The sequence below is a fragment of the Drosophila mojavensis genome, unplaced genomic scaffold (genome assembly GCF_018153725.1).
Source record: "Drosophila mojavensis isolate 15081-1352.22 unplaced genomic scaffold, ASM1815372v1 contig_231, whole genome shotgun sequence".
Lineage (NCBI taxonomy): Eukaryota > Metazoa > Arthropoda > Insecta > Diptera > Drosophilidae > Drosophila > Drosophila mojavensis.
This window is the reverse complement of record NW_025318772.1, coordinates 541,719-555,389: the sequence shown is the minus strand read 5'-3', so window position 1 is coordinate 555,389 and position 13,671 is coordinate 541,719. Positions and strand designations below refer to the sequence as shown.

General features: G+C 43.8%; 2 protein-coding genes across 3 annotated transcripts; one reads left to right on the top strand and one right to left on the bottom strand.

Annotated features, from left to right (window-relative positions):
• Window positions 1-5,672: 5,672 nt before the first annotated feature.
• LOC6574486 (adenosine kinase) lies at window positions 5,673-7,238 on the bottom strand. The gene has a single exon (XM_002000495.4). The coding sequence runs from the start codon at window positions 7,080-7,082 to the stop codon at window positions 5,847-5,849; it is 1,236 nt and encodes a 411-aa protein (XP_002000531.1). The 5' UTR covers window positions 7,083-7,238; the 3' UTR covers window positions 5,673-5,846.
• A 3,580-nt stretch (window positions 7,239-10,818) lies between these two features.
• On the top strand, window positions 10,819-13,367 carry LOC6574485 (eukaryotic translation initiation factor 3 subunit D-2). Of its 2 annotated transcripts, XM_044008041.1 has the most exons (3): window positions 10,819-11,108; window positions 11,185-12,937; window positions 12,999-13,367. In XM_044008041.1, the coding sequence occupies exons 2-3, from the start codon at window positions 11,554-11,556 to the stop codon at window positions 13,277-13,279; spliced, it is 1,665 nt and encodes a 554-aa protein (XP_043863976.1). In that variant the 5' UTR covers window positions 10,819-11,108; window positions 11,185-11,553; the 3' UTR covers window positions 13,280-13,367. The 2 variants fall into 2 exon arrangements, with proteins under 2 accessions (XP_043863976.1, XP_002000530.1); XM_002000494.4 differs by having other exon boundaries at window positions 10,819-12,937.
• The last annotated feature ends 304 nt before the right edge of the window (window positions 13,368-13,671 follow it).

Sequence of the window (13,671 nt, the reverse complement as noted above, 5' to 3'; positions counted from 1 at the left end):
AGAGAGAGGGAGAGAGGGGACAGGTTTGAGGCTGGTTGCAAGGTGCACGCCGGCTAAAAGTAGTCTTGCATTCATTATTCAAACGCATTAACTGAAGCTGAAGTTGGCCGGAACGAGTGCACGACAATCTCATGATATCCTTGACTTGGCATAACTTTTGCGCCAAGACGGCAGAGCGAGTCCAAGCCTTGTCCCAGCACACACACACACACATACACACACACCGTTGGCGCCGCCGGCTGCACACAGAGTGGTAGCAAAAGTTGCCTTGCTGCACTCGAACAATAACAGAGCCAAGTATTTAAATGCAAATTAGCCCCAAATGATGCAATCATAATGCGGGGCTACTTGCCTCAGGCAATTGCTGCAACTCCCGTGGATGCCCATGGATGGCCATGGATGCAGTGCTCGTCCCTCGACTCCGTTGGCCATGCCCGTTCCCATTCCCGTTCCCCTTTTTAGTTTTTAATTTCGACTTGGCGCTCATTTAGCACAATTTGGCAGGTTTTCCTACGTTTGCTGCCGCTGCTGCCCCTGCTCCAGGCCGAAATTAATTTCCACCTTTTTTCCCCAGTTGTTAAGCGAAGTTTTAGTGTCCGGTTGCCTCGACGGCCAGAACGTGGCGCGGGGCGGTATGCTCGTTATGAGTCCGGAAGATAAATGCATTTCAACACATGTTGTTGAAAGTTAATTTTCTGAAAACGCAGCTCATTTCTGCTAAGTGCGCATTTGGATTTCTTTTGCTGCCATTTTCCTTGTTCCCTTCATTTTTCTTTGGCCCATCCTTTAATGCGCGCAAATGTGTTTTTGATTCCAGCGACTGTTTCTGCTGCTCTAGTTCCCGGGAAACTGCAGTTACTTGCGCAGCTATGAATTGCTGTCCAATTATTTTAACGTTGGTAACGAATGAATAGCTACCTAATAATCTTGTTTAAATTTAGTTAGTAATATATATTTTGTGCATATTTATCACTCACACTCTATTCCTGTTTAACTTAAGCAATTGGCCAGCCGCTTAACCAAGTAAGGCTAAAAGCCCCAAAAGCCAGAGAATGCCAAATGACTGTCCTGAGAGTTGAAACAATGAGCTAAGAGCAGAGGACAAGCGTGCGAGCTGACCTCAGGACACTGACTGGAAACTTGAGTCTTATAAACGGCATCAAATTTAAGTGCTGTTGATATTCCTAATTAACACACACACTCTTGCACACATACAAACATAGATGAATTGATGCTGTGCATGTGGCAATAAAAGCAATTTGCAAAATTAGAAAAAAAAATCTAGACAATGCGCAAGTTGAGCATGCTTAGCTCCAAATAGTTTTTCTGTGTGTGTGACTGAGTGTGCATGTTCGTGTGTGTGTGTGTGTTCTTGGCGTATTTCGAATGAGGACATTTTACTATTTACACAAAATTATTGTAGCAGCTACATGCTCAAGCGATTGTCTGCTTTTTATATGAGTGCCAGGGGAGTTTTTGAAGCTGCCACAGTAACAGGGGGCGTATGCGCAACGTGTGTGGAGCACTTTAAACTTTGGCAACTGTCTGCTCGAAATCTGGCACTGAACGCTTCAGAACACACTTTAAAGTCCATTAGCGTCGAGTAGCTGGACAGGCAGTAAGGCGGCTACACTCGAATGTGTAACACGAGGCGTATGCGCAATTTGCAATTTGATTTGAGTCATGCTCTTGCCCTGCAGTTGCAGCTCAATCTGTCAATATACTAACATATATATATGAACATATATGGGCGTATACACATCTTTTCAGTCCACTTACAAAAGCACAAGATTTGCTTGTCGTCGCCATTGTTGTTTTTATTTGCATTCCTAATTTATCATTTTATTTATTTTATTTTATTTTATTTTATATATATTAAAGTCAGTGAAGCAAGGAGATTGTATTTTGCATATATTTGGCGCTTTGTGTCAATCGTCTGACATCGATATCTCTTTCTTCTCTTGTCAGCCAAAAATATAAACAAAATGGAGTTGCAAAAACTTGTCAGAAGTAAAAACCCATTCCGCAACCCTCTAACAGCAGAGCAAAAAACATTTCATTTTCCTTTCTTTTTTTTGTTGCCTCCTCTTTTATGGTTTCGAATGCTTTTTGCTTTTATTGACGCAAACAAGACGTAGCCCTGACAAAAAATATTCAAGAAATATAATATTGCTGCAAATTATCGCACTACATTGCTTATGGAAAGCTTTTATAGTTTTTGTGATGGAGCTCCGACAAATAAATACATAATTCATTATTTAAGAGCGGACCGTATTCAAAGAAAAATATTTATCAATTTTCAACAATGATTCGGCAATAATAATCCTGTTACGGTCATTTTTTTTTAGCTTTTAATTGGAAAATGTAAAATTCTGTCTGCAGAGCATAGGAAAAAAAAAAACAAAAGAAAAGTAATTGTATAGGATTGTTTTCTTTATTAATGTTTTTGCTTGCTGGAATTAAATGTAATATGTTTTAAAATAATTGAATTTGTTTTGTAAAAATGTCTAAAGTGAATGGATATAATACATAAGTGAGAGATAAATATAAATACTACATATTTAAATTTGAAATCACCATATCGGTATATGTCTATGTCGGAATTTATTTAGTGAGAACCGAATCATCTCACTCGTAAGCATTTTATGATAAATTCTACTTCCACTTGCAATCACTACGAATCTCACTCTCATTCAGTGTCACCCGACACTACGTTAAGCAACGGTTATCTATTTGTCCCTCTCTCTCTCTTTCTCTCTCTCTCTTTAAATTTCATATGATAATGAGAACATAAGTCATAATTGACGCATCAATCAGCCTTACATAAACTACTACTCCAACAGCAGAAGACTCCTCGTTAGAGCCTTCTGTTAGACTATGCTGTTAAGCTCTTCTTTTAGATTCTGCTGGGCCACACTGTTAAAACATTCTCTGAGGCTGTTCCGTTCTACTGTTAGAAGCTGCTGTTAGATTCTGCTGTTATACACTGTTAATGGTCACTGCTGTTATTCACTGCTGCTAGGCACTTCTAGACACTGCTGTTAACATCGCAGCGTTACGTCATATTATACATACATATATCAGCGATAGCACATATACAATCACAAGTCACTTAGAGGGTAACCCCCAGCCTGCATTATCTGCGCGAAGAGCAGCTTGTTGCTGTCATTAATATTTAATTAAAACTAATTACAGTTCCAACTCCTAAAACGAAGGCCACCACACTCCATATTTGATTTTCTCTTGTATATAATCAATTACATTCATTACCGATGACTCACACACTCACACACTCATGCACACACATTTTTATGTGGTATCTAATTGAAACATTGTTATGGCTGTGGCAGTCAAGTTGAAGTACTTAAATAATACGCATATCGCATTTGGATTTGGAACAAGGCAATCGAATTAAGTTAATCCAATTTTATAGCGCCTGACAAGCGGCTCAGTGTACGTGCGGGGGTCTGACTGTGTGTGGCGGATCCTTTTGAATGTCGTTGGCTTCCTTAAGACGAATATAATATATTTGGAATCCTGAGTGTCATCGGGGTTGAGTCACTAACAAATTTCCAACAGTGAAAAAACAATGGAAACACAATTTGCCATTATGCCGGAAATCTTCGATAATTTCAAATAATCCACAAACACAGAGAGAAAGACAGAGAGAGGGAGAGATAGAGAAGGACAGAGAGAGATAATGCTTCAATGGAAGTGCTGAATCAATGCTGGGCTCGCGGCAATGTCTCAGACAATCAGCACCACGGACAAGCAACAACAACAACAACGAGAACAACAAGCGGAAGCCAAGGACATAAAGTGTCTGCGGTCTTTGCGGGTCCTCGCAGGACTTGACTGACTGAGCGACTGTAAAGGCGACGCGCTGCTTGCACTGGGTTAATGTCATTGCGACATTAGAGGCGACCATGGAGTGAGGGCAATGATGTTGCCTGGTTGTGTCAGCATTGGCATTGAGAGGCCAAGAGCAGCGGCTCACAAAGTAAGTAGAAAACTTTTACCATTTCTTGCAAAACACACTCACTCACACTCACACACATAACTTTAACATTTACTGTCAATTGTTGTTGTTGTTGTTGTTGGAACAAAGTTACAAGCAGCATTTGAAACTTATCGCCCTCAAAGTCAAAGTCGCCACAGCCGGTGCGTATGAGTAATTTTATGAACTCCACCTGAATGCAATTGTTGGCTCTGCGCTTTGGCCTGAGTCGAGCAATTTAGTGTAAACATTTTCATTAAATATTTATAACTTTTTTCTTTTATTACGACTAGATCGCAATATCTAATAAAATAAAAAAAATATGTAAAGTAAAATAAAATGCATAGACAATATAATAAATCCCATGTCTAACATTCTGAAATTCTGTTTACCAATTGGACTGCCATAAAAAATCTGCGTGTCAGCTTGCATAAGTTGGAACGACTTGTTGGATTTCAGCTAAGTGTGAAGGAATATTAGCTTGAAGATGTGCACATGACAAATCTGAAAACTTTTCCAGCCACTTGCTACAAAGAAGTTTTATTTAAATTTGCTTGCCACAAGAAACTTTTGCAGTCGCCTGCTGCAATGCTGCATATGAGTGTAAGTGTGTGTGCGAGTGAGTGTGTGTGTGTGTGGGTGTGACAGCATTTTTTGGTTCGCCAAGTGCGGAAGGGGGAGCTGAACTTGTGACTTGAGGCAGCATTGTTTGATTGTGGCTTAGGCATTTCCTTTATGCCGCTGCACATTTTTGCCAGCTAATTGTGTGTGTCCTGGCCAAGTGGAAGGATGCGACAAGAAATGGCTAAGCCATTGAGCACACACTGCTAAAGAAATGCACAAAGAAGAGGAGAAGCGCGCATCAAGTCATAAATCACAATGGATACATGCATAAATTATGGCCTGGAGCTGGGAGAGCTGCAGAGCTGGAGCTGTGCTGCGCTTGCAAGAAATCAAATTGGACAAAAAAAAAAAAAAAAAAAAAAAGGGTTGGGAAAAGAAAACAGAGAAAGAGAAAGAGAGCGAGAGAGACAGAGTGCGGGGGCAGCAGAGCAGAATGCAGCGATGTTTAAGGATTTAACGAGAAAAAATTGCTGTCACGCAGATGCTGGACGCATCGTTTTAATCAGTCGGGCGACAGACACAACCTCCCCTGCCCCCGTTCGCCCGTTCCCCCTCTCACTCTCCTCTTGACTCCACCTGCTGCGCTTCACAGTTTGCCGCTTCAGCTTCACTTGCGACTCGTAATATTTTGTCCGGACCAAAGTCAACAGTCGGCACTTGGGATTGCGTGGCAGCAAGAAGACAAAGCCCGACAAGTAACGCACTACGAAGTGATGGGTGGGGTGTGTGGGGGGTCTGTTTATCAAGAGGGGCGGGTAAATTTACATTGGCGCTGCAAAGTATGCAACGCATATTTTTATTCCACTTCTGTTTGCCCAGTGCTCGGCTCAGTGGACCAAACATACCCAATACCACAGAGCCACACCAAAGCGGAGTTTTCGCATTTACCCGATTCGCGCTTTATTTGTAGCCAACCGCAGCATATACAAAGAGGTATATATGCATACATATATATACAATAAATACATCGACATGTCCAGGCGCTGCCTTGACTAATGCCAAAGGCGATTCGCGTGCCATGTCAAAGCCTATTGTTGGTTTGATTATTGGATTTAATGTTAATATATTTTTATTCCATAATTTGTTTTACTGCCACAAACGATGTCAAAGGCGGAAAACATTTTCAATTAATTCATAATTAATTAACTTTTTTGCCGAGATTTAAATTCGCGCTTAATTTGAATAAAAGCTGTCGAGGTGTAAGGCTCGATGGAATCTGCCGGTCTCAAATGCAGGATTCGTTGAATTTGGGCAGCTTCTCGATTTGGACGCCAACGATGCGCAGGACCCGCTGGGAGGCGAAAATGCCAGCGCGTATGCAATAGTCGACCGGCATGTTCTGCACCAGCTGCGAGAGGTAGCCGCCCACAAAGGCGTCGCCGCAGCCGTTGGTGTCGATGACCGCCTTCTTATCGATCGGCGGCACGGGATACTGGAGCACCTTGTCGTTGTCCTGGAAGCAGAGCACCGGACAGACGGAATCGGTGATCAGGACAATGCGCGGCCGACAGTTATCCTTGGGAAGGCTTTGCAGCCGACGCCCCACCTCGAATATGTCCGTGGTGTTCCAATCGTGCGTATTGGCGTAGGCCAAGGCCTCCAGCTTGTTGCCAATGATCATGTCGCAGTAGGGCAAGATCTCGTCCAGATGATTCTTGTGCGAACGGAGCACGAATACTGCGCTGAAATTGAGCACAAAGAAGCGGTTCGTCTGGCTCGCGAGCTTGGCGATGCGGAGCACGCTCTCCGGGCTGACGGCTATGAAAAAGCCGGTGGCATAGAAATACTTGGCATTATCCAGGAGGCACACATTCTCCTCAATATCCAGCCACTCCGTGGTGAAGAGTGCCGCGGCGCCGAGATTGGCCACCACGGATCGATCAGTGCCCGACAGGATGACTGCGCAGGTGCCAGTCGGCACATCATCCTTGATTTGGTAGCGGGTCTCGACGCCATCGACTAGCGCTCTCTTGGCTATCGTGTCGCCAAACTTATCCCTGCCCACAGCCCCGAAGAACGCCGACCGAAAAGGCTTGCCCACGATCCACTGGAAGATGCGCATCGAGTTCTGGCAGGCGCCGCCCGCCGAGTAGTGCACAAACTCCTGGTTCGTCAGCTCCTCGAACAGTGGCATGTGGCTGTCCTCGGCTATGATTGCTGCATTCGAACGCAGGTCATACTTCTCGATCAGCACGGTGTCCTCCACGGTGGTGGTGATGTCCAGCAGCGGATTGCCAAAGCCAACAAGCACGCACTCCGGTAGATCCATTGGTTCCTTCGAGCCGCCCTTGATTGTTGCGTAAATGTCCTTCGAGGTCTTGCCAATGGCAGCTGTTCCCATCAAACTACTGCCCCCCTTGATGAGATAGCTGCTCCAGTGCTTGCCCTGCTTGGCTGCTGGTACTCTACGCAATCCGCGCAAAACTAGATTGTTCACAAAGTATCCGCGCAAACGTCTCATTGTCCTACCTTCTCACAGCAACAAAACAATATTTAGCACATTTCTTTTTTTACGAAATCAAAAGCGGAAAGAAAACACGAATTCGGATCTACCGAGCGAGCTGCCAGCCAACAGACGATTAAAACACTTCTAGCCCAGCATTGATGGAAAATACAAATGTTGTTTTATGGACAGGAAAAACCCTTTTAAAAAGCTAACTGGATAGATTTGTATATTTATATTCATATATACGCAAAAATATATAATGAGATAATGGAGCGAAAGTATAATTTATAAAATTTTTGGCTCTAGAAAAAGTTTTAATAATCCTAGTTTACCATAAATAACAAGTATGAAGGCTCTAGTCGGGACTGCTCGACTAGGAGATGCCCTGAACCCTCCAAGCTGATGTTCGAATCATTCTGCACTTCTTTTATGCACACATACATACACATGCATCCACAGGCAAGTATAAGCACGCGCTCTGCTAACTGCGCAGTAAGCAGCGACTGTGCTTGGCCTGCGCTGCAGTGTGTGAGAATTTTATAAAGCTTAAATGTGTGTATATTCCAAATACCGTTTTTTTTTTTTTTTTTAATTTGGTGCGCTGTATCCGAAATCTGTAAATTTCAAAATCATTGTATCCATAAAATATATATAGGCAATGAATCTGAACTCTCCAGGTCTAATAGTATTCAAATGAAGCTGAAAAAACGAAATAAATGTATCGAATAATCTCGATATCGGTATAGATATCGGTTACTGCCTATGGTATCGATATCGGTTACTGCCTATGGTATCGATATCGGTTACTGCCTATGGTATACAGGAGTATGCATGCAAAATTTCAGCTCTCTACTTCTTATGTCTTCAGGGATTGACGCACTCATTCCGACGGACGGACAGGCAGACGGACAAGGCTAAATCAGCTCGTCGTCCTAATCAAGAATGCCACGCCTCCTTCTGCCTGCTACATACTTCTCACAAACCTATCATACACTGATTTCCCATTGAAAATGGGTTTAGGGTATAAAAAGATCATTGAGTGAAGCTATCATTCAATAGATTTTATGTGATAATTCCCTTTAGTGAAACTGTTATATAGGGTATAAGTTATTCTTTTAGGTGATTTTGCTTGGTTTATAAATTTTATGCATGTTTATTGATTCACATTTCATTTTATTCAACTTTGCTACAGGTTCTGGCGCACTTTAATTAAATTATTTAAAAATTTTCAGCACATTTTCATCTTCCACTTAAATTCCTTACAGGGTATATCCTAGTCGTGGCTGTACTATGCAGCAGCTTTAATTACCCGCATAAATCAATCATGTTATATTAATGGTCGGTCCATTTAATATGCTATTAATTACATTTACATTTTGTCGTGCATTTTTATATGTAATTTAAGTGCCATTACGACGGGCACGTAGTCCAAGCGGGCGGGGTGGGGTGGTCTCTGCTGGTGGTTGGGTGTTTCTGGCTGCCGACGAGGTGTGAGCTGTTTTATTTTCATTCGCTTAAGGGGGCCAGTGTGGAGTGGGGTGGGTAGGTGGGTGGGCTGTTGGTATTGCTGGTGGGGCAGGGAATCGGACGTCATAATAAAAAAATACCTCTTGTCAGCTGGCAGCGCGTTGCGCTTGACGAGCTGAGGACGCAGTTGCGGCCACCCGGAACGTCCTTGCCACGAGTGGGGGCTGTTTGCCGGTTGGAAACAATGGCATTTGCAGTGCTTTGCACAAGTTGCCTCGCATAAATATTAATTTTTATGCAACAAAAGCAGCCGCAGCAACAGCAACAACAACAGCAGCAGCAGCAGCAGTAGCCGTGCAGCCGTACAGCAATGCAACTGAATGGAACAACAAGAACAACAACAATGGCAATGGCAGCAGCAGCTAACATAACAATAGCAACAAGCGTCGCTTATCGCCTGCAAGCGCCGCAAAGAATGCAAGCGGTTTTTCACTTTGCTGCTGCTTCAGTTATGCAGATACCCTGTACCTAGTTAAGCACTTGAAATGAAACAGGCCGTACTCGCCTTGGGAAAAATTTGAGCTCCAATAAGTTGAAGAAAAAATATTGTTTTTTTAAACGTACAAATTTTTAAATAGACAAATTAACAGTAACTTATAAAATTCTTATTATAATTAAAAATACAAAATTAAATAACATAAAATATACAAAATCTCTGATACAAAAACAAAATTACATTAAATTTATTTTATTTTTCTATTTTCCTTTTTAAAATTAATTATCACTTAAATATTTGACCAATACTTAAATTTAAAAAAATATGTATATACATATTTAAATTTACATAATAAATTCAAAAATTCCAGCTAAATTTGTGAAAATGAAAATCACTTAAGTCAAACTCTTTCTACATTTATATTCCAAGTCTGTCAGCTTAAAGAATTCACAGTTGAGAGATTTCCAGGATATGAGTGTGCTGTTAATACCTGTTCTTAGATTGTCGCTTCCTGGGTAAGTTCTTGCTTATGTGCGAACATTATTCTTCGTCGTGTGCCTTTAGTAGACCGCAGCAGCAGAGGCGATGGGGGCGGAGGCGGCGAAGCCAGTGAAGAAGGAGGCAACACCAGTTGTTCGGGAAGCCGAGGATGGGCGCGGCTGATGCTGATCTGTAGCTGGAGCTCGACCGCAGCGGCAATGCAGCTGCATAATGTGGCATGTGGTTAGCATTAAAAATGATATGCAACATGAGCTGCAGCTGCAGCTGCTTGAGCGCGGGGCTTGGGGTTGGCGGTTGCATTTTGAGGTGCCGGCAGTCACTGACAGCCGCATGGCAATTATAATCCACACAAACAGACGCGAGCAGCCGCTGAGCCACTCACACCCACCGAAACACTGGCACGCACAGCCAGCCGAGCGAATGTGGCTTAAGTGTGTTAACTGTAGTTCAGGGTGTCAAGCGGGCGGGGTGGGATTTAGGGTCCACACTGGGTGTCCGTAAGCAGCAGCAGCAGCAGCGGCAGCAGCTGCCACTGGCACACAATGAACACATCAACATGACACTGTCGGCCTGACAAAAGCTTAGCAGCCAGCTGAGTGCCAGTCAGCCCCAAGCAAAAATAAAAAAAAGATTAAAAAAAAAAAAAAAAAAACAAAAAATTACAGAAAAAAGTAGAAAATACCAAAAAGCAAAAATGAAAACAAGAGACCAAGTCCATTCGCATATGTGCAGCACATGACTTCAGCTCCCTCCAGCTTCAGCCGCCTTCTGGGAGACATTCACACGCTTGACGCGTTTTTGATATCCGCTTCCGCTTTCGCCTGCGCTGCTGCCTGGGCAACAGAGATTGTTAGGTAACAAGCTTTTTATGTGATTACCTTTACCTTCTGTTAGTTTTACTATAATTTGGCCTTTACTTTTAACGAGATTGTTGCCAGATTCTCATACACGACAGCACGAGTACATCCTCTGGAACTGAAACTGAAACTGAAGCTGAAACGTGCCGCATTCAAGCATAAAATGCAGGATGTTCCTGTCCACCACTGCTCGCACTCGCATTCCCATTCACATTCATTCGGATGAGCTTGAGTACTCGGATGCGTGTACGACTACATGTACTCGCATTTCCATTGTGCTGCATCTGCTGCTCATTTCCCCATAAGAGCACAATGCCAAAAGTACCCTAGTTATAACAATAAATGCGCAGCTTTCGGGCTTTCAAAAGGTATTAGGTTCGAGGATACAGTGACTGTTCTTAGTATTTAACTAGGCCTTTACACACAAATGATTTGAGATTCAGGACATTCGACGACTCGTGCTTTATTAAAACATTAAATTCGAAATTTATAATACAAATCCGCTAAGATACATTGTAGGCTCTATATGCTGTCTGGATTGTCAGGTCTTAAAAACACCTAGAAAACGATAAGTCTTAGTTTAAGATTTCATCAAAAACGCATTCAACTTGCCGGCAATGAGCGATCCAAGTTAACCTTGGGTAGGAACAGGCGGCATACCATAAAGATGATGCTTATTCCTATAGTGATTGTATTTACCGACCACCGAAAGATTTTCAGGTAATCTACCATTGTTTTTCCTTTTTATTGATTGCTATACGAAATTAAAAGTTTTCTTTCGATCTCAATATGCTAGCATTCTCTAGGCTCTGTTGATTTTCCATTCTGTTTTACAAAAGTGTATAAAGTGCGAAAATATATCGATTGGAATGTCAAATATAGGAATGGAAATCGAGCTCTATTTTATTCATTGAATTCTCTTGGCGATCCAAGTAGGCTATTAAATTTTGAAAAACTTTCATGCATTGCTTTACCTTTCAATATTCATTTTCGCCATTTCACACTCGGGAAACGTGTTGAAAAGACTTTCTAAATAAAAAAAAAATTAATTAATTAAATCTACAATCGAAATTGAATTTTTTTTTTTTTTTTTCTTTCGTGCAAGAATCGCGAATAGAGCTTTGTTTAGAAATATCGATTTGAATCGAGTTTGCATTGGTTAATCATGTCGCACTACGCGCCGTTCATCAAGCCCTACATCGAGTACAATCAGTTCGGCTGGGGGCCCTGCGATGTGTCGGATATGGAGGTGCCGTATCAGCCCTTCTGCAAGAGCGACCGCCTGGGCAAGATCAGCGACTGGATGCTGCCGGTGCAGGACAAGAAGTACACTAACAAGTACGCCTCGACCTTTGGCAGCAACAACAGCCAGTACGCCTACTTCCACGAGGACGACGACGCCACCTTTCACCTGGTGGATGGGGGCAATCCGCGCGCCCTGAAGCCCTATCAGCGCAATCGCTATCGCCCCAATCAGCGCAACAATGTGCGGCTCCATGGCCGGTATGTGCGTGGCAATGCGATGATTGGTGTGGGTCAGGGTGGTATCGGTGGCTCTGGTGGTGCTGGTGCGGGCAACAAATACGGCAAGGGGCGCGACATGCGGCGTGGCTATGCGGGTCGCCGCTTCATGCGCAACGCCCCGGTGCGTCTGCGCGAGAGCTCCGTGCTTGTGCGTTCCGACTGGGTCTCGATAGAGGAGATCGACTTCCCTCGACTGCTCAAGCTCTCGCTGCCCAACATTAAGGATGGCATCGACATCGTCACCTGCGGCGCCCTGGAGTACTACGACAAGCAGTGCGACCGCATCAACGTTAAGAACGAGCGGCCGCTGCAGAAGGTCGATCGCATCATCAATGTGCCGGGCACCATAGACGACCCGGTCATCCGGCGCCTGTCCAAGACGATGGGCAACGTGTTCGCCACGGATGACATCATCGCCACGCTGATGTGCTGCACGCGCTCCAACTACTCCTGGGACATTGTCATCGAGAAGCTGGGCACTAAGGTCTTTCTGGACAAGCGCGACAATGCGCAGTTCGATCTGCTGACGGTGAACGAGACGGCCCTGGAGCCGCCGCAGGATAGCGAGGGCTCCATCAATTCGCCGCAGAGCCTCTCCCTGGAGGCCACACTCATCAATCACAACTTCAGCCAGCAGGTGCTCAAGATTGGCGACCAGGAGCCGAAGCACAAGTTCGAGGAGCCAAACCCCTTCGAGGAGCCCGGCGTGGAGCTAGCCTCCGTCGCCTATCGCTACAAGCAATGGCAGCTGGGCGACGATGTCGTCCTCATTGCTCGCTGCAAACACAACGGCGTCATCAAGTCGCCCAGTGGCGAGCTACAGTTCGTCTCCATCAAGGCGCTCAACGAGTGGGACTCGAAGGCGGCCAACAGTGTCGAGTGGCGCCAAAAGCTGGACAGCCAGCGCGGAGCCGTGCTCGCCTCGGAGCTCCGCAACAATGCCTGCAAGCTGGCCAAGTGGACCGTGGAGGCGGTTCTCGCCGGCTCCGATCAGCTCAAGCTGGGCTATGTCTCGCGCGTCAATCGTAAGTCATCCAAAAATCTCAATCTCATATGGTCTATATATTTATATAATCTTAATTGCAGGCAACGATCATCTGCGCCACGTTATTCTGGGCCTACAGCAGTTCAAGCCTCAGGAATTCGCCACACAAATCAATCTGAATATGGACAATGCTTGGGGCGTGCTGCGCTGCCTGGTCGACATTGTGCTCAAGCAGCCGGATGGCAAATATTTGATCATGAAGGATCCCAACAAGCCCATGATACGCCTGTACGACATACCCGAAAATGCATTCGACTCGGACGGCAACGAGGATGAGGAGACTAGCGAGGACAGACCTTTCCTAAAGTCCATGGCCAATTAAATTTACGATTTGTTTCAATTTTGCATACACATGCATATATTTGTATTGTATAAATAGCTTTTCGCTTGAAAAATAAATCAATGTTAGGCACAGCGAAAATTCCTGGCTTATGAAAACAGTCCAGTCCGAAATAGAAGTAAGATTCGGCTTGTAAGGCAATGTTAGATTATTGTTATGCCTGGCACCCATTGAAAATGATAATCAGGGCGTGATGGTTATGTTAAATGTATGTGACAGGCAGAAGGAGACTTAACAAGCCCCAAAATTTTTTTCTATATAAGCATTTCCTTTAAGTGTTTGCTCTAAATATTTACTCTAAATATTTACTCTAAATATTTACTCTAAATATTTACTCTAAATATTTACTCTAAATATTTACTCTAAATATTTAC